General features: G+C 42.3%; 1 protein-coding gene across 2 annotated transcripts in view; it reads left to right on the plus strand.

Annotated features, from left to right (window-relative positions):
* The window catches only part of LOC115166722 (cadherin-related family member 5), a 33,570-nt gene that overhangs the window by 7,584 nt on the left and 3,218 nt on the right, over positions 1 to 22,768 (plus strand). For both annotated transcript variants that reach the window (XM_029720439.1, XM_029720440.1), the window contains 5 exons: positions 290 to 387; positions 6,626 to 6,832; positions 7,162 to 7,275; positions 7,480 to 7,546; positions 21,703 to 21,863. In XM_029720439.1, the coding sequence (XP_029576299.1) occupies positions 290 to 387; positions 6,626 to 6,832; positions 7,162 to 7,275; positions 7,480 to 7,546; positions 21,703 to 21,863 (647 nt within the window). The remainder of the gene's footprint in view (positions 1 to 289; positions 388 to 6,625; positions 6,833 to 7,161; positions 7,276 to 7,479; positions 7,547 to 21,702; positions 21,864 to 22,768) is intronic.

Here is a 22,768-nt window from a genome sequence, read left to right on the forward strand (position 1 = left end):
CCCACAGTAATCTAGTTTTGCATCTCATAACAGACTGACCTTGACTTCATGGTTTCTCCTTTGTATCTCATAACAGACTGACCTTGACTTCATGGTTTCTCCTCTGTATCTCATAACAGACTGACCTTGACTTCATGGTTTCTCCTCTGTATCTCATAACAGACTGACCTTGACTTCATGGTTTCTCCTCTGTATCTCATAACAGACTGACCTTGACTTCATGGTTTCTCCTCTGTATCTCATAACAGACTGATCTTGACTTCATGGTTTGTGTATCTTTCCCTCCCAGGGAATGAAGGCAGCATCTTCCAGATCGATGAGGAGACGGGGAACATCTCCATGACCAAAGCCGCAGACATAGCAGGCCCAATAACCCTCACTGTCCTGGTAAGAGATGTCTTTTCAATCTGTATTTCCATCTGTGGACTCAATTTCTTCTTTTGGCATTTAATCAATTGAAAGCTATGATTGTGTTCAACATTGAAATTGATCTTCAGATCATGGATCTTTTCACATGATGATGAATGAGATGCATTTTTCTTACTAGAACATAATTTAGGGTTTCAGAATACATTTTATAAACATATAGTTCATAAAGTAGCTATAGATTTCTAAAAGTCACTAATATAAAATACATTGTGGTGACTTGATCTGATCCCATTTGGGTTTGAGAAGAATTCTAGTTTATGATATAGTAATCTGGAAACCCGGAACCTAATCTTGTATGTGTTGGTCATGCTATTTGATATTTATATTAACAGTCTGTCACAGGAGACTACAGATAGCCAGCAGCTTACCACCCTGCATCCCACTGCTGGCTTGCTTCTGAAGCTAAGCAGGCTTGGTCCTGGTCAGTCCCTGGATGGGAGACCAGGTGCTGCTGGAAGTGGTGTTGGAGGGCCAGTAGGATGCACTCTTTCCTCTGGTCTAAAAAAAATATATGTATCCCAATACCCCAGGGCAGTGATTGTGACACTGCACTGCACTGTGTAGGGTGCCATCTTTCAGATGGGATGTTGAACAGGTGTCCTGACTCTCTGTGGTCACTGAAGATCCCATGGCACTTATCATAAGAGTAGGGGTGTTAACCCTGGTGTCCTGGCAAAAATGCCCAAGCTGTCCCACATACCATCATGGTCACCTAATCATCCCCAGCTTACAATTGGCTCATTCATTCTCCCCTGAAACTATTCCCCAGGTTGTTGCTGTAAATGAGAATGTGTTCTCAGTCAACTTACCTGGTAAAAATTACAGAAAAATACAAGGACTAGACTGACTACCTCCCCCTCTCTACTAGATAGACCACCTCCCTCTACTAGACTTAATTACCTTAATTACAAGGTGGGAGTTAAAACATGTCCAATTAAGACCTAGACAACAGGGTTAAGGGAGTTTGGTAGAAAATGACAAGATGATGTTTTAATACTGTTTATTCATCGACTAAGGTTTCTCAGTACTCTCTCTTCTGTGTCTGTGTGGCCTGAGTTCGGCCTCTGGGGCTTGGCGCTGGCAATTGATTTATGATGGCTCGCTGATAGAACCTACAGCCTGCATTACATAGAATGAGCTGGCGTTTCTTGTACTATGAGGTACCAGGAAGGAGATGTCTCTGGTATGGATAGCTGATGAGAAGAACCTGGTCTTAGGGGCCAAACCCTGCTTTCTATAGAATTGGAACAGTCTTCACAGCAAATGCTATCTGGCTCGGGGATACTCCTTTCTCATATAGCAAGCCTCACCTTTTGACCCATTCCTTTCTCATATACCAAGCCTCACCTTTTGACCCATTCCTTTCTCATACACCAAGCCTCACCTTTTGACCCATTCCTTTCTCATACACCAAGCCTCACCTTTTGACCCATTCCTTTCTCATACACCAAGCCTCACCTTTTGACCCATTCCTTTCTCATACACCAAGCCTCACCTTTTGACCCATTCCTTTCACATACACCAAGCCTCACCTTTTGACCCATTCCTTTCACATACACCAAGCCTCACCTTTTGACCCATTCCTTTCTCATATAGCAAGCCTCACCTTTTGACCCATTCCTTTCACATACACCAAGCCTCACCTTTTGACCCATTCCTTTCACATACACCAAGCCTCACCTTTTGACCCATTCCTTTCACATACACCAAGCCTCACCTTTTGACCCATTCCTTTCTCATACACCAAGCCTCACCTTTTGACCCATTCCTTTCTCATACACCAAGCCTCACCTTTTGACCCATTCCACACATCTGCTTCACACTTATTAAATGTCTATTATTTTAAGATTTAACATGTAATGCGCCACATGTATAAAATACATCAGCCAATTCCTAAGGGAAAAGATACATTTTGATGGGAGCTAAAATAGTTCACAAAACTAGAGCCTCTTACTGCCCACAACTTCAATCCATTGCAGTTGTAGCCTTGTTTTATCATAATCAGGGTTACAGCTCTCGCAATTTGCCCCTCCGTCAGGGTTACAGCTTGCTGATTTAAAATGCATTACATGTAGGTAACAGTCCCTTCTGATTAGACTACAGGTAATAAAACAAACCCTGGCTGTTGTTGACAAGGATATATTCAATTCATATCCATACTATTAATATTTCATTCAGGGATTGAAATTACGACACCATTCTCAGTAGCCTATTCTAGCAGGCTATTAGGCAACACAAAAACTTATTATCTTGAAATCGCCTTGCTATTGATGTTGAATAAATGAGTCTGTTCATTTGAACTGAGCGAGCTGCTAAATCGTTCAGTTTACCTGTTAAAACAAACACCCGCTGCTGTATCTAGCTAAGAAACCCATGGCAACAGTTGAATTACAATCAGAAACCCAGATTTGAGTCAGTAACACAGACCCAATGCTATTGAAATGACAAGTAAATCCCGCAAATAGACCATTTATAATAGTTTGTAGTCTTAACATCTACCAAATGACACAATTACCAGTTCGTCCAACATTTGCTGAAATGTTATACGCGCAAAGGGATTTATTTACAATCAGGGCAGTCAAACGAGTAAATGGACATCCACTGATTTGGAAACAGATCTGTCAATAAAAGCGGATTATATTTTCTCTTGCGACATATTGAAATTCCTGTATTACATCAAATTTGCACCGCAATGACAATTACTTTGATAGAAAACCTACTTAGGCTTTTTACGTCGATCCAAGTTACTGTTTCAGTATGATATATTGGATAAAGTAATAAAGACAGACACCAATGTCTAGTTCAATAGCCTTGTTCATGCATCGTACAAATCCCTACACGCGGAGTCCGGGGAACAGTCCGGCTAGTCGATTACCTATCAACTCGACTCCGTAACAGCTACGTCGATATTCCATCTGAATTCTCTCTGACTTTATAGAAAAATGGATTATCCGGTAATATGTAGCAACTCGTCTCTTGCTGCGAAAAAGAGAGGTTGAAAAACTCATTTTCAGGCATTATGGGCAGGTTTCCCCCCCAAATGTATTACCAGGACGGAGAAAAACCCATTAGCTTTTTATAGTTTTATTGGTTAGGGTAAATCAATTCACCGTACTTTTACCAAAAGTGAACATACGCCAATCTTTTATTTAATTTTAAAAAAAAACTCTTATTTCCCAGACCCTTTAGACAGTCATATAATGGTCAATGCTTAATAACCGTATCTTTATCAAATGATCCATAGAGGGACCACGCTGAATCTTTCAGAATACTTTTTATAAAAAAAAAATGTTATACCCCATATGTACATCTACGTATGATTTTTTTTTTAAAAGTTGCATATCATTATTATTTCCATTATTACTTGATCAAATCTCCAGTAATCGGTTATACTGTAACGACCCTGGGTTCATAAGCACGGGAATCGACTTTGACGCTCGGGCATACTTCTGTGGTACAGTCGATAGCGCACCGGACCTCGGGCTAGAAGGTTGAGGGTTCGAGGCCTGCTCCCTGCTGTTTCATTACAATACACACATACAATTATTCATTTTTTTAATATATATATTCACAGAATCCATCAATAACGTTATAGTCATCTTTTATTATCCTGTAACTCTCATATCACATTCACACTGTACTGTTCCCAAAACACAATAATCAATTCGTTTTCTACAATATAACCTGTAGGAATATTTTCAAATTTCTATCTCAGGGTTAGTTCCTGGGATACCGTAACTCATACATTTACATCTTACTATACTAACCCAGGGCATTACCTGTATTTTATTATTTACATACTATATTTTCACTGATTTCATTAGTCATGGGTATCTCTCAGAACTCCCACAGCCTAGGCTTTTAATCAGTCCTAACTTCACTAGTCATAGGTGTCCCGTTTCCAGAACCCTAAACCCCAGGCTTTTAGATGGTCTTACTAGTTTAACTAGTCATAGGTGTCCTGTTTCCAGAACCCTAAACCCCAGGCTTTTAGATGGTCTTACTAGTTTAACTAGTCGTAGGTATTCCTATTTCAGAACCCCTCACCCTAGGCTTTTAATCAGTCCTAACTTTTCAGAACCCTAAACCCCAGGCTTTTAGATGGTCTTACTAGTTTAACTAGTCGTAGGTGTCCCGTTTCCAGAACCCTAAACCCCAGGCTTTTAGATGGTCTTACTAGTTTAACTAGTCGTAGGTGTCCCGTTTCCAGAACCCTAAACCCCAGGCTTTTAGATGGTCTTACTAGTTTAACTAGTTGTAGGTGTCCTGTTTCCAGAACCCTAAACCCAAGGCTTTTAGATGGTCTTACTAGTTTAACTAGTTGTAGGTATTCCTATTCCAGAACCCTAAACCCCAGGCTTTTAGATGGTCTTACTAGTTTAACTAGTCGTAGGTATTCCTATTTCAGAACCCCTAAACCCAAGGCTTTTAACTAGTCGTAGTCGTCCCTGTTTCAGAACCCCACATAATTCTCTATGATGGCAACCCGCAGGTCCACTTAGATTCACAGCAGCCCCCTTAGGATTTCTTTATCGATTGTTTTCAAGAAACATTAGTCTCACCCATAATTCAGTTGGAAATGACGTATCCATTCTGCTGATGCTCCCAGCCAGGTATGGCTTCCCCAGCTGCATCTAATGCAACTCCCGTGCACGAGACAGCAGATGATAGGTCAAAAGGTGACGCTTGGTACAGTATATGAGAAAGGAGTATCCCCCCAGCCAGATATCATTTGCTGTGAAGACTGTTGTAATTGTATAGAAAGCAGGGTTTGGCCCCTGAGACCAGGTTCTTTTTATCATGTCCCTGCTGAATGGAGAGGAGGAACCCTCTGATCCTGAGAGGGAATCTGATCCTCATCTATTTGGCCTACATATATGTGTTACAAAAGGACATTTTGATGATAATGATGATACTCAGGAACTAGAGCAAGTTTTTGGGGCAGCACGTAGCCTAGTGGTTAGAGTGTTGGGCCAGTAACTGAAAGGTTGCTAGATTGAATCCCTGAGCTGACAAGGTACAAATCTGTTGTTCTGCCCCTGAACAAGGCAGTTAACCCACTGTTCCTAGGCTGTCATTGAAAATAAGAATATGTTCTTAACTGACTTGCCTACTTAAATTAAAAAAAGGTTTGTGTTAATGGCACATAGACTACATTAGATGTTGCCTTTATAAATAGTGGGATCATGATGGGGCCAAACACTGGTTTCTATACAATTAGAACAGTCTTCACAGCAAATGCTATCTGGCTCCTTTCTCATATACCAAGCCTCACCTTCTGACCCATTCCACACATCTGTTGTTTGTCATGTAGACCTCTGTATTCTCTGTATGATTGAGCTCTTGGCATCAGACTTCAGAGTGTTGGGATCGACTAGCTACATTATTGCAATTCTTATTAAATAAAGGTTGATTGTTTGAAGAATTAACAGTCTTTCTCACTTGGTTAGAATTTCCACAACAGGAGTTCCTAACCAATCAATGATCACAAGGGGGAAGTAATAACCTGCAGACACTAGGCCCTCGGGGACTGGAGATGGACAATACTCTCTCCCATCTCCCCCATCTCTCCCACCTCTCCCACCTCTCCCACCTCTCCCCCACCTCTCCCACCTCCCCCACCTCTCCCACCTCTCCCACCTCTCCCATCTCTCCCACCTCTCCCATCTCTCCCACCTCTCCCACCTCCCCCACCTCTCCCTTCTCTCCCACCTCTCCCTTCTCTCCCACCTCTCCCACCTCTCCCACCTCTCCCACCTCTCCCATCTCTCCCACCTCTCTCCATCTCTAACCACCTCTCCTATCTCCCCCAAATCTCTCACCACCTCTCCCACCTCTCCCACCTCTCCCACCTCCCCCACCTCTCCCATCTCCCCCATCTCTCCCATCTCTCCCATCTCCCCCACCTCTCCCATCTCCCCCATCTCTCCCATCTCTCCCACCTCTCCCACCTCTCCCACCTCCCCATCTCTCCCACCTCCCCCACCTCTCTCCCACCTCTCCCACCTCTCCCCCACCTCTCCCCCACCTCCCCCACCTCCCCCACCTCCCCCATCTCTCCCACCTCTCCCACCTCTCCCACCTCCCCCACCTCTCTCCCACCTCTCCCACCTCTCTCCCACCTCTCTCCCACCTCTCCCACCTCTCCCACCTCTCTCATCTCTCCCACCTCTCCCACCTCTCCCACCTCTCCCAGGCCTCCCAGGTCACCAACAGGGACCAGTTTGCGGTGACTCAGGTCACCATCGAGGTGCAGAAGAAGAGCAGGAACCCTCCGCGGTTTGAGAAGGAGCGTTATGAAGGATACATCTACAGTAACTCAGTCCCAGAGACCATGATCCTACGAGACAGAACCTCCAACAGACCCTTCAGGGTCAGGGCCAGAGACGAGGACTTTGCCACCGTAAGAGTCAGAAGAGATCAACATTTACATTTGAATCATTTTAGCAGACACTTGTCTTACAATCTCAGTCTGTGTTTGTTCATGGGACCTCTAAATGTAATGTCACGTCTTATATACAGTAGAGACATACTCGTCTGGCAACGTGACAGTCCTAGAAATGACACAATTACCAGCAATTCTGGGTAGTTACGCTTCTGTTCTGTGTGGGATTTGAAACACTGACACACAACTTTAATCAGCTTGTTTGTGTGTGTGTGTTTATTTGTGTGTGTGTGTGTGTGTGTGTGTATATATGTTTGTGCGTGTGTGTGGTTGTGCGTGTGTTTCAGGGTGTAAACCCAGACATGAGATATGAGGTGCAGTACAGCAGTTATGTCAACGTGACAACCGAAGGGTTTGTTCTTCTGAAGAGGATAGTGAAGACAGAGTCCTTCGCTCTGCAGGTGAGTGGTTACCAGTCTCATTGTTCTTCTGAAGGGGATAGTGAAGACAGAGTCCTTCGCTCTGCAGCTGAGTAGTAACCTGCCTCTTACTAGACTACTATAATTGTTTTGATAAATGTTTTGGGTAATGCTGGGGGGTTGCAGAGACGTTCGTAGGCAATAATGTATTTTTATAATGTATTTTTCCTTGTGATGTGTGTGTAGATTCGTGCTATGGACCTGTCTACAGGGGAGTTTGGTACAGCGGCCCTCTCTGTCCTAGTTATACCAGGTACGACTTTCACATAGCACCACAAGGGAAGGTTCATTCATAGCAAAGAGAAATGAGCCCTTGATGGTGGACGACTGACTGTTCAGATGATCTACTCCTACCAACAGCAGACTCTGTACTCTCCATATTAAAGCCTGTATTAATATACTATGGTGGGGATCTACTCCTACCAACAGCAGACTCTGTACTCTCCATATTAAAGCCTGTATTAATATACTATGGTGGGGATCTACTCCTACCAACAGCAGACTCTGTACTCTCCATATTAAAGCCTGTATTAATATACTATGGTGGGGATCTACTCCTACCAACAGCAGACTCTGTACTCTCCATATTAAAGCCTGTATTAATATACTATGGTGGGGATCTACTCCTACCAACAGCAGACTCTGTACTCTCCATATTAAAGCCTGTATTAATATACAATGGTGGGGATCTACTCCTACCAACAGCAGACTCTGTACTCTCCATATTAAAGCCTGTATTAATATACTATGGTGGGGATCTACTCCTACCAACAGCAGGCTCTGTACTCTCCATATTAAAGCCTGTATTAATATACTATGGTGGGGATCTACTCCTACCAACAGCAGGCTCTGTACTCTCCATATTAAAGCCTGTATTAATATACTCTGGTGGGGATCTACTCCTACCAACAGCAGGCTCTGTACTCTCCCTATTAAAGCCTGTATTAATATACTATGGTGGGGATCTACTCCTACCAACAGCAGACTCTGTACTCTCCATATTAAAGCCTGTATTAATATACTATGGTGGGGATCTACTCCTACCAACAGCAGACTCTGTACTCTCCATATTAAAGCCTGTATTAATATACTATGGTGGGGATCTACTCCTACCAACAGCAGGCTCTGTACTCTCCATATTAAAGCCTGTATTAATATACTATGGTGGGGATCTACTCCTACCAACAGCAGGCTCTGTACTCTCCATATTAAAGCCTGTATTAATATACTATGGTGGGGATCTACTCCTACCAACAGCAGACTCTGTACTCTCCATATTAAAGCCTGTATTAATATACTATGGTGGGGATCTACTCCTACCAACAGCAGACTCTGTACTCTCCATATTAAAGCCTGTATTAATATACTATGGTGGGGATCTACTCCTACCAACAGCAGGCTCTGTACTCTCCATATTAAAGCCTGTATTAATATACTATGGTGGGGATCTACTCCTACCAACAGCAGGCTCTGTACTCTCCCTATTAAAGCCTGTATTAATATACTATGGTGGGGATCTACTCCTACCAACAGCAGACTCTGTACTCTCCATATTAAAGCCTGTATTAATATACTATGGTGGGGATCTACTCCTACCAACAGCAGACTCTGTACTCTCCATATTAAAGCCTGTATTAATATACTATGGTGGGGATCTACTCCTACCAACAGCAGACTCTGTACTCTCCATATTAAAGCCTGTATTAATATACTATGGTGGGGATCTACTCCTACCAACAGCAGACTCTGTACTCTCCATATTAAAGCCTGTATTAATATACTATGGTGGGGATCTACTCCTACCAACAGCAGGCTCTGTACTCTCCATATTAAAGCCTGTATTAATATACTATGGTGGGGATCTACTCCTACCAACAGCAGACTCTGTACTCTCCATATTAAAGCCTGTATTAATATACTATGGTGGGGATCTACTCCTACCAACAGCAGACTCTGTACTCTCCATATTAAAGCCTGTATTAATATACTATGGTGGGGATCTAGTCCTACCAACAGCAGGCTCTGTACTCTCCATATTAAAGCCTGTATTAATATACTATGGTGGGGATCTACTCCTACCAACAGCAGGCTCTGTACTCTCCATATTAAAGCCTGTATTAATATACTATGGTGGGGATCTACTCCTACCAACAGCAGACTCTGTACTCTCCATATTAAAGCCTGTATTAATATACTATGGTGGGGATCTACTCCTACCAACAGCAGGCTCTGTACGCTCCATATTAAAGCCTGTATTAATATACTATGGTGGGGATCTACTCCTACCAACAGCAGACTCTGTACTCTCCATATTAAAGCCTGTATTAATATACTATGGTGGGGATCTACTCCTACCAACAGCAGGCTCTGTACTCTCCATATTAAAGCCTGTATTAATATACTATGGTGGGGATCTACTCCTACCAACAGCAGGCTCTGTACTCTCCATATTAAAGCCTGTATTAATATACTATGGTGGGGATCTACTCCTACCAACAGCAGACTCTGTACTCTCCATATTAAAGCCTGTATTAATATACTATGGTGGGTATCTACTCCTACCAACAGCAGACTCTGTACTCTCCATATTAAAGCCTGTATTAATATACTATGGTGGGGATCTACTCCTACCAACAGCAGACTCTGTACTCTCCATATTAAAGCCTGTATTAATATACTATGGTGGGGATCTACTCCTACCAACAGCAGACTCTGTACTCTCCATATTAAAGCCTGTATTAATATACTATGGTGGGGATCTACTCCTACCAACAGCAGGCTCTGTACTCTCCATATTAAAGCCTGTATTAATATACTATGGTGGGGATCTACTCCTACCAACAGCAGGCTCTGTACTCTCCATATTAAAGCCTGTATTAATATACTATGGTGGGGATCTACTCCTACCAACAGCAGGCTCTGTACTCTCCATATTAAAGCCTGTATTAATATACTATGGTGGGGATCTACTCCTACCAACAGCAGGCTCTGTACTCTCCATATTAAAGCCTGTATTAATATACTATGGTGGGGATCTACTCCTACCAACAGCAGACTCTGTACTCTCCATATTAAACCCTGTATTAATATACTATGGTGGGGATCTACTCCTACCAACAGCAGGCTCTGTACTCTCCATATTAAAGCCTGTATTAATATACTATGGTGGGGATCTACTCCTACCAACAGCAGGCTCTGTACTCTCCCTATTAAAGCCTGTATTAATATACTATGGTGGGGATCTACTCCTACCAACAGCAGGCTCTGTACTCTCCATATTAAAGCCTGTATTAATATACTATGGTGGGGATCTACTCCTACCAACAGCAGACTCTGTACTCTCCATATTAAAGCCTGTATTAATATACTATGGTGGGGATCTACTCCTACCAACAGCAGGCTCTGTACTCTCCATATTAAAGCCTGTATTAATATACTATGGTGGGGATCTACTCCTACCAACAGCAGACTCTGTACTCTCCATATTAAAGCCTGTATTAATATACTATGGTGGGGATCTACTCCTACCAACAGCAGGCTCTGTACTCTCCATATTAAAGCCTGTATTAATATACTATGGTGGGGATCTACTCCTACCAACAGCAGGCTCTGTACTCTCCATATTAAAGCCTGTATTAATATACTATGGTGGGGATCTACTCCTACCAACAGCAGACTCTGTACTCTCCATATTAAAGCCTGTATTAATATACTATGGTGGGTATCTACTCCTACCAACAGCAGACTCTGTACTCTCCATATTAAAGCCTGTATTAATATACTATGGTGGGGATCTACTCCTACCAACAGCAGACTCTGTACTCTCCATATTAAAGCCTGTATTAATATACTATGGTGGGGATCTACTCCTACCAACAGCAGACTCTGTACTCTCCATATTAAAGCCTGTATTAATATACTATGGTGGGGATCTACTCCTACCAACAGCAGGCTCTGTACTCTCCATATTAAAGCCTGTATTAATATACTATGGTGGGGATCTACTCCTACCAACAGCAGGCTCTGTACTCTCCATATTAAAGCCTGTATTAATATACTATGGTGGGGATCTACTCCTACCAACAGCAGACTCTGTACTCTCCATATTAAAGCCTGTATTAATATACTATGGTGGGGATCTACTCCTACCAACAGCAGGCTCTGTACTCTCCATATTAAAGCCTGTATTAATATACTATGGTGGGGATCTACTCCTACCAACAGCAGACTCTGTACTCTCCATATTAAAGCCTGTATTAATATACTATGGTGGGGATCTACTCCTACCAACAGCAGGCTCTGTACTCTCCATATTAAAGCCTGTATTAATATACTATGGTGGGGATCTACTCCTACCAACAGCAGGCTCTGTACTCTCCCTATTAAAGCCTGTATTAATATACTATGGTGGGGATCTACTCCTACCAACAGCAGGCTCTGTACTCTCCATATTAAAGCCTGTATTAATATACTATGGTGGGGATCTACTCCTACCAACAGCAGACTCTGTACTCTCCATATTAAAGCCTGTATTAATATACTATGGTGGGGATCTACTCCTACCAACAGCAGGCTCTGTACTCTCCATATTAAAGCCTGTATTAATATACTATGGTGGGGATCTACTGCTACCAACAGCAGGCTCTGTACTCTCCATATTAAAGCCTGTATTAATATACTATGGTGGGGATCTACTCCTACCAACAGCAGGCTCTGTACTCTCCATATTAAAGTCTGTATTAATATACTATGGTGGGGATCTACTCCTACCAACAGCAGGCTCTGTACTCTCCATATTAAAGCCTGTATTAATATACTATGGTGGGGATCTACTCCTACCAACAGCAGGCTCTGTACTCTCCATATTAAAGCCTGTATTAATATACTATGGTGGGGATCTACTCCTACCAACAGCAGGCTCTGTACTCTCCATATTAAAGCCTGTATTAATATACTATGGTGGGGATCTACTCCTACCAACAGCAGACTCTGTACTCACCATATTAAAGCCTGTATTAATATACTATGGTCGGGATCTACTCCTACCAACAGCAGGCTCTGTACTCTCCATATTAAAGCCTGTATTAATATACTATGGTGGGGATCTACTCCTACCAACAGCAGACTCTGTACTCTCCATATTAAAGCCTGTATTAATATACTATGGTGGGGATCTACTCCTACCAACAGCAGGCTCTGTACTCTCCATATTAAAGCCTGTATTAATATACTATGGTGGGGATCTACTCCTACCAACAGCAGGCTCTGTACTCTCCCTATTAAAGCCTGTATTAATATACTATGGTGGGGATCTACTCCTACCAACAGCAGGCTCTGTACTCTCCATATTAAAGCCTGTATTAATATACTATGGTGGGGATCTACTCCTACCAACAGCAGACTCTGTACTCTCCATATTAAAGCCTGTATTAATATACTATGGTGGGGATCTACTCCTACCAACAGCAGGCTCTGTACTCTCCATATTAAAGCCTGTATTAATATACTATGGTGGGGATCTACTGCTACCAACAGCAGGCTCTGTACTCTCCATATTAAAGCCTGTATTAATATACTATGGTGGGGATCTACTCCTACCAACAGCAGGCTCTGTACTCTCCATATTAAAGCCTGTATTAATATACTATGGTGGGGATCTACTCCTACCAACAGCAGGCTCTGTACTCTCCATATTAAAGCCTGTATTAATATACTATGGTGGGGATCTACTCCTACCAACAGCAGACTCTGTACTCTCCATATTAAAGCCTGTATTAATATACTATGGTGGGGATCTACTCCTACCAACAGCAGGCTCTGTACTCTCCCTATTAAAGCCTGTATTAATATACTATGGTGGGGATCTACTCCTACCAACAGCAGACTCTGTACTCTCCATATTAAAGCCTGTATTAATATACTATGGTGGGGATCTACTCCTACCAACAGCAGACTCTGTACTCTCCATATTAAAGCCTGTATTAATATACTATGGTGGGGATCTACTCCTACCAACAGCAGGCTCTGTACTCTCCATATTAAAGCCTGTATTAATATACTATGGTGGGGATCTACTCCTACCAACAGCAGACTCTGTACTCTCCATATTAAAGCCTGTATTAATATACTATGGTGGGGATCTACTGCTACCAACAGCAGGCTCTGTACTCTCCATATTAAAGCCTGTATTAATATACTATGGTGGGGATCTACTGCTACCAACAGCAGACTCTGTACTCTCCATATTAAAGCCTGTATTAATATACTATGGTGGGGATCTACTCCTACCAACAGCAGACTCTGTACTCTCCATATTAAAGCCTGTATTAATATACTATGGTGGGGATCTACTGCTACCAACAGCAGGCTCTGTACTCTCCATATTAAAGCCTGTATTAATATACTATGGTGGGGATCTACTCCTACCAACAGCAGACTCTGTACTCTCCATATTAAAGCCTGTATTAATATACTATGGTGGGGATCTACTCCTACCAACAGCAGGCTCTGTACTCTCCATATTAAAGACTGTATTAATATACTATGGTGGGGATCTACTCCTACCAACAGCAGGCTCTGTACTCTCCCTATTAAAGCCTGTATTAATATACTATGGTGGGGATCTACTCCTACCAACAGCAGGCTCTGTACTCTCCATATTAAAGCCTGTATTAATGTACTATGGTGGGGATCTACTCCTACCAACAGCAGACTCTGTACTCTCCATATTAAAGCCTGTATTAATATACTATGGTGGGGATCTACTCCTACCAACAGCAGAATCTGTACTCTCCATATTAAAGCCTGTATTAATATACTATGGTGGGGATCTACTCCTACCAACAGCAGGCTCTGTACTCTCCATATTAAAGCCTGTATTAATATACTATGGTGGGGATCTACTGCTACCAACAGCAGGCTCTGTACTCTCCATATTAAAGCCTGTATTAATATACTATGGTGGGGATCTACTCCTACCAACAGCAGGCTCTGTACTCTCCATATTAAAGCCTGTATTAATATACTATGGTGGGGATCTACTCCTACCAACAGCAGGCTCTGTACTCTCCATATTAAAGCCTGTATTAATATACTATGGTGGGGATCTACTCCTACCAACAGCAGACTCTGTACTCTCCATATTAAAGCCTGTATTAATATACTATGGTGGGGATCTACTCCTACCAACAGCAGGCTCTGTACTCTCCATATTAAAGCCTGTATTAATATACTATGGTGGGGATCTACTCCTACCAACAGCAGACTCTGTACTCTCCATATTAAACCCTGTATTAATATACTATGGTGGGGATCTACTCCTACCAACAGCAGGCTCTGTACTCTCCATATTAAAGCCTGTATTAATATACTATGGTGGGGATCTACTCCTACCAACAGCAGACTCTGTACTCTCCATATTAAAGCCTGTATTAATATACTATGGTGGGGATCTACTCCTACCAACAGCAGACTCTGTACTCTCCATATTAAAGCCTGTATTAATATACTATGGTGGGGATCTACTCCTACCAACAGCAGGCTCTGTACTCTCCCTATTAAAGCCTGTATTAATATACTATGGTGGGGATCTACTCCTACCAACAGCAGACTCTGTACTCGCCATATTAAAGCCTGTATTAATATACTATGGTGGGGATCTACTCCTACCAACAGCAGACTCTGTACTCTCCATATTAAAGCCTGTATTAATATACTATGGTGGGGATCTACTCCTACCAACAGCAGACTCTGTACTCTCCATATTAAAGCCTGTATTAATATACTATGGTGGGGATCTACTCCTACAGACAGCAGGCTCTGTACTCTCCATATTAAAGCCTGTATTAATATACTATGGTGGGGATCTACTCCTACCAACAGCAGACTCTGTACTCTCCATATTAAAGCCTGTATTAATATACTATGGTGGGGATCTACTCCTACCAACAGCAGACTCTGTACTCTCCATATTAAAGCCTGTATTAATATACTATGGTGGGGATCTACTCCTACCAACAGCAGAATCTGTACTCTCCATATTAAAGCCTGTATTAATATACTATGGTGGGGATCTACTCCTACCAACAGCAGGCTCTGTACTCTCCATATTAAAGCCTGTATTAATATACTATGGTGGGGATCTACTGCTACCAACAGCAGGCTCTGTACTCTCCATATTAAAGCCTGTATTAATATACTATGGTGGGGATCTACTCCTACCAACAGCAGGCTCTGTACTCTCCATATTAAAGCCTGTATTAATATACTATGGTGGGGATCTACTCCTACCAACAGCAGGCTCTGTACTCTCCATATTAAAGCCTGTATTAATATACTATGGTGGGGATCTACTCCTACCAACAGCAGACTCTGTACTCTCCATATTAAAGCCTGTATTAATATACTATGGTGGGGATCTACTCCTACCAACAGCAGGCTCTGTACTCTCGATATTAAAGCCTGTATTAATATACTATGGTGGGGATCTACTCCTACCAACAGCAGACTCTGTACTCTCCATATTAAACCCTGTATTAATATACTATGGTGGGGATCTACTCCTACCAACAGCAGGCTCTGTACTCTCCATATTAAAGCCTGTATTAATATACTATGGTGGGGATCTACTCCTACCAACAGCAGACTCTGTACTCTCCATATTAAAGCCTGTATTAATATACTATGGTGGGGATCTACTCCTACCAACAGCAGACTCTGTACTCTCCATATTAAAGCCTGTATTAATATACTATGGTGGGGATCTACTCCTACCAACAGCAGGCTCTGTATTCTCCCTATTAAAGCCTGTATTAATATACTATGGTGGGGATCTACTCCTACCAACAGCAGACTCTGTACTCTCCATATTAAAGCCTGTATTAATATACTATGGTGGGGATCTACTCCTACCAACAGCAGACTCTGTACTCTCCATATTAAAGCCTGTATTAATATACTATGGTGGGGATCTACTCCTACCAACAGCAGACTCTGTACTCTCCATATTAAAGCCTGTATTAATATACTATGGTGGGGATCTACTCCTACAGACAGCAGGCTCTGTACTCTCCATATTAAAGCCTGTATTAATATACTATGGTGGGGATCTACTCCTACCAACAGCAGACTCTGTACTCTCCATATTAAAGCCTGTATTAATATACTATGGTGGGGATCTACTCCTACCAACAGCAGGCTCTGTACTCTCCATATTAAAGCCTGTATTAATATACTATGGTGGGGATCTACTCCTACCAACAGCAGGCTCTGTACTCTCCATATTAAAGCCTGTATTAATATACTATGGTGGGGATCTACTCCTACCAACAGCAGGCTCTGTACTCTCCATATTAAAGCCTGTATTAATATACTATGGTGGGGATCTACTCCTACCAACAGCAGACTCTGTACTCTCCATATTAAAGCCTGTATTAATATACTATGGTGGGGATCTACTCCTACCAACAGCAGACTCTGTACTCTCCATATTAAAGCCTGTATTAATATACTATGGTGGGGATCTACTCCTACCAACAGCAGGCTCTGTACTCTCCCTATTAAAGCCTGTATTAATATACTATGGTGGGGATCTACTCCTACCAACAGCAGACTCTGTACTCTCCATATTAAAGCCTGTATTAATATACTATGGTGGGGATCTACTCCTACCAACAGCAGGCTCTGTACTCTCCATATTAAAGCCTGTATTAATATACTATGGTGGGGATCTACTCCTACCAACAGCAGACTCTGTACTCTCCATATTAAAGCCTGTATTAATATACTATGGTGGGGATCTACTCCTACCAACAGCAGGCTCTGTACTCTCCCTATTAAAGCCTGTATTAATGTACTATGGTGGGGATCTACTCCTACCAACAGCAGGCTCTGTACTCTCCATATTAAAGCCTGTATTAATGTACTATGGTGGGGATCTACTCCTACCAACAGCAGACTCTGTACTCTCCATATTAAAGCCTGTATTAATATACTATGGTGGGGATCTACTCCTACCAACAGCAGAATCTGTACTCTCCATATTAAAGCCTGTATTAATATACTATGGTGGGGATCTACTCCTACCAACAGCAGGCTCTGTACTCTCCATATTAAAGCCTGTATTAATATACTATGGTGGGGATCTACTCCTACCAACAGCAGGCTCTGTACTCTCCATATTAAAGCCTGTATTAATATACTCTGGTGGGGATCTACTCCTACCAACAGCAGTCTCTGTACTCTCCCTATTAAAGCCTGTATTAATATACTATGGTGGGGATCTACTCCTACCAACAGCAGACTCTGTACTCTCCATATTAAAGCCTGTATTAATATACTATGGTGGGGATCTACTCCTACCAACAGCAGACTCTGTACTCTCCATATTAAAGCCTGTATTAATATACTATGGTGGGGATCTACTCCTACCAACAGCAGGCTCTGTACTCTCCATATTAAAGCCTGTATTAATATACTATGGTGGGGATCTACTCCTACCAACAGCAGACTCTGTACTCTCCATATTAAAGCCTGTATTAATATACTATGGTGGGGATCTACTCCTACCAACAGCAGGCTCTGTACTCTCCCTATTAAAGCCTGTATTAATATACTATGGTGGGGATCTACTCCTACCAACAGCAGACTCTGTACTCTCCATATTAAAGCCTGTATTAATATACTATGGTGGGGATCTACTCCTACCAACAGCAGACTCTGTACTCTCCATATTAAAGCCTGTATTAATATACTATGGTGGGGATCTACTCCTACCAACAGCAGACTCTGTACTCTCCATATTAAAGCCTGTATTAATATACTATGGTGGGGATCTACTCCTACCAACAGCAGGCTCTGTACTCTCCATATTAAAGCCTGTATTAATATACTATGGTGGGGATCTACTCCTACCAACAGCAGACTCTGTACTCTCCATATTAAAGCCTGTATTGATATGCTATGGTGGGGATCTACTCCTACCAACAGCAGACTCTGTACTCTCCATATTAAAGCCTGTATTAATATACTATGGTGGGGATCTACTCCTACCAACAGCAGACTCTGTACTCTCCATATTAAAGCCTGTATTAATATACTATGGTGGGTATCTACTCCTACCAACAGCAGACTCTGTACTCTCCATATTAAAGCCTGTATTAATATACTATGGTGGGGATCTACTCCTACCAACAGCAGGCTCTGTACTCTCCATATTAAAGCCTGTATTAATATACTATGGTGGGGATCTACTCCTACCAACAGCAGACTCTGTACTCTCCATATTAAAGCCTGTATTAATATACTATGGTGGGGATCTACTCCTACCAACAGCAGACTCTGTACTCTCCATATTAAAGCCTGTATTAATATACTATGGTGGGGATCTACTCCTACCAACAGCAGACTCTGTACTCTCCATATTAAAGCCTGTATTAATATACTATGGTGGGGATCTACTCCTACCAACAGCAGACTCTGTACTCTCCATATTAAAGCCTGTATTAATATACTATGGTGGGGATCTACTCCTACCAACAGCAGGCTCTGTACTCTCCATATTAAAGCCTGTATTAATATACTATGGTGGGGATCTACTCCTACCAACAGCAGGCTCTGTACTCTCCATATTAAAGCCTGTATTAATATACTATGGTGGGGATCTACTCCTACCAACAGCAGGCTCTGTACTCTCCATATTAAAGCCTGTATTAATATACTATGGTGGGGATCTACTCCTACCAACAGCAGGCTCTGTACTCTCCATATTAAAGCCTGTATTAATATACTATGGTGGGGATCTACTCCTACCAACAGCAGACTCTGTACTCTCCATATTAAAGCCTGTATTAATATACTATGGTGGGTATCTACTCCTACCAACAGCAGACTCTGTACTCTCCATATTAAAGCCTGTATTAATATACTATGGTGGGGATCTACTCCTACCAACAGCAGACTCTGTACTCTCCATATTAAAGCCTGTATTAATATACTATGGTGGGGATCTACTCCTACCAACAGCAGGCTCTGTACTCTCCATATTAAAGCCTGTATTGATATACTATGGTGGGGATCTACTCCTACCAACAGCAGACTCTGTACTCTCCATATTAAAGCCTGTATTAATATACTATGGTGGGGATCTACTCCTACCAACAGCAGGCTCTGTACTCTCCATATTAAAGCCTGTATTAATATACTATGGTGGGGATCTACTCCTACCAACAGCAGGCTCTGTACTCTCCATATTAAAGCCTGTATTAATATACTATGGTGGGGATCTACTCCTACCAACAGCAGACTCTGTACTCTCCATATTAAAGCCTGTATTAATATACTATGGTGGGGATCTACTCCTACCAACAGCAGGCTCTGTACTCTCCCTATTAAAGCCTGTATTAATATACTATGGTGGGGATCTACTCCTACCAACAGCAGACTCTGTACTCTCCATATTAAAGCCTGTATTAATATACTATGGTGGGGATCTACTCCTACCAACAGCAGACTCTGTACTCTCCATATTAAAGCCTGTATTAATATACTATGGTGGGGATCTCCTCCTACCAACAGCAGACTCTGTACTCTCCATATTAAAGCCTGTATTAATATACTATGGTGGGGATCTACTCCTACCAACAGCAGGCTCTGTACTCTCCATATTAAAGCCTGTATTAATATACTATGGTGGGGATCTACTCCTACCAACAGCAGACTCTGTACTCTCCATATTAAAGCCTGTATTGATATGCTATGGTGGGGATCTACTCCTACCAACAGCAGACTCTGTACTCTCCATATTAAAGCCTGTATTAATATACTATGGTGGGGATCTACTCCTACCAACAGCAGACTCTGTACTCTCCATATTAAAGCCTGTATTAATATACTATGGTGGGGATCTACTCCTACCAACAGCAGACTCTGTACTCTCCATATTAAAGCCTGTATTAATATACTATGGTGGGGATCTACTCCTACCAACAGCAGGCTCTGTACTCTCCATATTAAAGCCTGTATTAATATACTATGGTGGGGATCTACTCCTACCAACAGCAGACTCTGTACTCTCCATATTAAAGCCTGTATTAATATACTATGGTGGGGATCTACTCCTACCAACAGCAGACTCTGTACTCTCCATATTAAAGCCTGTATTAATATACTATGGTGGGGATCTACTCCTACCAACAGCAGACTCTGTACTCTCCATATTAAAGCCTGTATTAATATACTATGGTGGGGATCTACTCCTACCAACAGCAGACTCTGTACTCTCCATATTAAAGCCTGTATTAATATACTATGGTGGGGATCTACTCCTACCAACAGCAGACTCTGTACTCTCCTTATTAAAGCCTGTATTAATATACTATGGTGGGGATCTACTCCTACCAACAGCAGGCTCTGTACTCTCCATATTAAAGCCTGTATTAATATACTATGGTGGGGATCTACTCCTACCAACAGCAGGCTCTGTACTCTCCATATTAAAGCCTGTATTAATATACTATGGTGGGGATCTACTCCTACCAACAGCAGGCTCTGTACTCTCCATATTAAAGCCTGTATTAATATACTATGGTGGGGATCTACTCCTACCAACAGCAGACTCTGTACTCTCCATATTAAAGCCTGTATTAATATACTATGGTGGGTATCTACTCCTACCAACAGCAGACTCTGTACTCTCCATATTAAAGCCTGTATTAATATACTATGGTGGGGATCTACTCCTACCAACAGCAGACTCTGTACTCTCCATATTAAAGCCTGTATTAATATACTATGGTGGGGATCTACTCCTACCAACAGCAGGCTCTGTACTCTCCATATTAAAGCCTGTATTGATATACTATGGTGGGGATCTACTCCTACCAACAGCAGACTCTGTACTCTCCATATTAAAGCCTGTATTAATATACTATGGTGGGGATCTACTCCTACCAACAGCAGACTCTGCACTCTCCATATTAAAGCCTGTATTAATATACTATGGTGGGGATCTACTCCTACCAACAGCAGACTCTGTACTCTCCATATTAAAGCCTGTATTAATATACTATGGTGGGGATCTACTCCTACCAACAGCAGACTCTGTACTCTCCATATTAAAGCCTGTATTAATATACTATGGTGGGGATCTACTCCTACCAACAGCAGACTCTGTACTCTCCATATTAAACCCTGTATTGATATGCTATGATGTGGTTCAAGTTAGAAGTGAAGTGGAGTAGAGCTTAGGTACATCTCAAAGGCCATTGTCTGCTGTAACGGCTTGATTGATTGACTAATATATTGGTTGATTGATAACTTGATTGATATCTTGATTTTATATCTTGATTGATTGATATGTTGACTGGTTGCCTTGACTGACTATTATTTTCCCTGACCTCTGACCCTCTACAGCTGTGGCGCTTCCCTTGCCTTCTGGGGCAGGGTACCGGGCGGGGGACATGGCTCTGCTAGGATTGGTCATGGCAGCCATCTTGGTTCTCTGCTTCATCGTGATTGGCTTCCTGATCTCCCGCCTGAAGAAAGGAGGCACCAACCTGGACAACATAACTGAGGTCAGCACCATTCTGTGAGTTCAGCTCAGAACTTATGCTGCGTTCATGACAAGTGGGAAACTCCGAAAATACTACTTGTAAACTGGGATCAACGAGTTGTATGCGTTGATGTGCTTTAAACTCGTTGAGTAGGCCTGTTGGCTAATGGCAAACAAGCTGCGTAAACCATACACTAACAGCACAGCTAGCAGCCTCGCAGACTAATTATAGTGTTCAAAAACCATTTTAATGGATAATTTTCTGCATGAATAATGTTTTGTTGTATTTAACTGCCAAAATTGCTGTTATAGAGGTAATTTCCTTAGTATGTGACATCAGAGGTCAGTATGTGGGAGAAGTCAGAGATGATAGGTGAGTTTCCCCACTAGTAATACCAGTTGGAGGGGCGTTCATGTGGGTTTCACCCAGTGGGATGTGACATCAGAGGTCAGTATGTGGGAGAAGTCAGAGATGATAGGTGAGTTTCCCCACTAGTAATACCAGTTGGAGGGGCGTTCATGTGGGTTTCTCCCAGTGGGATGTGACATCAGAGGTCAGTATGTGGGAGAAGTCAGAGATGATAGGTGAGTTTCCCCACTAGTAATACCAGTTGGAGGGGCGTTCATGCGAGTTTCTCCCAGTGGGATGCTGGTATTGAGGAAGTTCCGCAGCATGACACTTGGTGAAAGTCCTGTCCTGCAAGTGTTTTTGAAGCGGCCTTAGCCCTAACAGGAAGGTAACCTAGCGTCAGAACTGTTTGTGTTGTCTTGCCAACACCTTGGCAGGACTTAACAAACAGATCTGGGACCAGGTTAGCAGGCTAGCCGGGGCTGTTGGATGGAATAGTGAAGGCTGGTTGAATATCCCTGGATAGGATGAGACGCTGATGGAAGGCCTGTGAGCAAGGAATTTATCCTGATCGAATT

The sequence above is a fragment of the Salmo trutta genome, chromosome 29 (genome assembly GCF_901001165.1).
Source record: "Salmo trutta chromosome 29, fSalTru1.1, whole genome shotgun sequence".
Lineage (NCBI taxonomy): Eukaryota > Metazoa > Chordata > Actinopteri > Salmoniformes > Salmonidae > Salmo > Salmo trutta.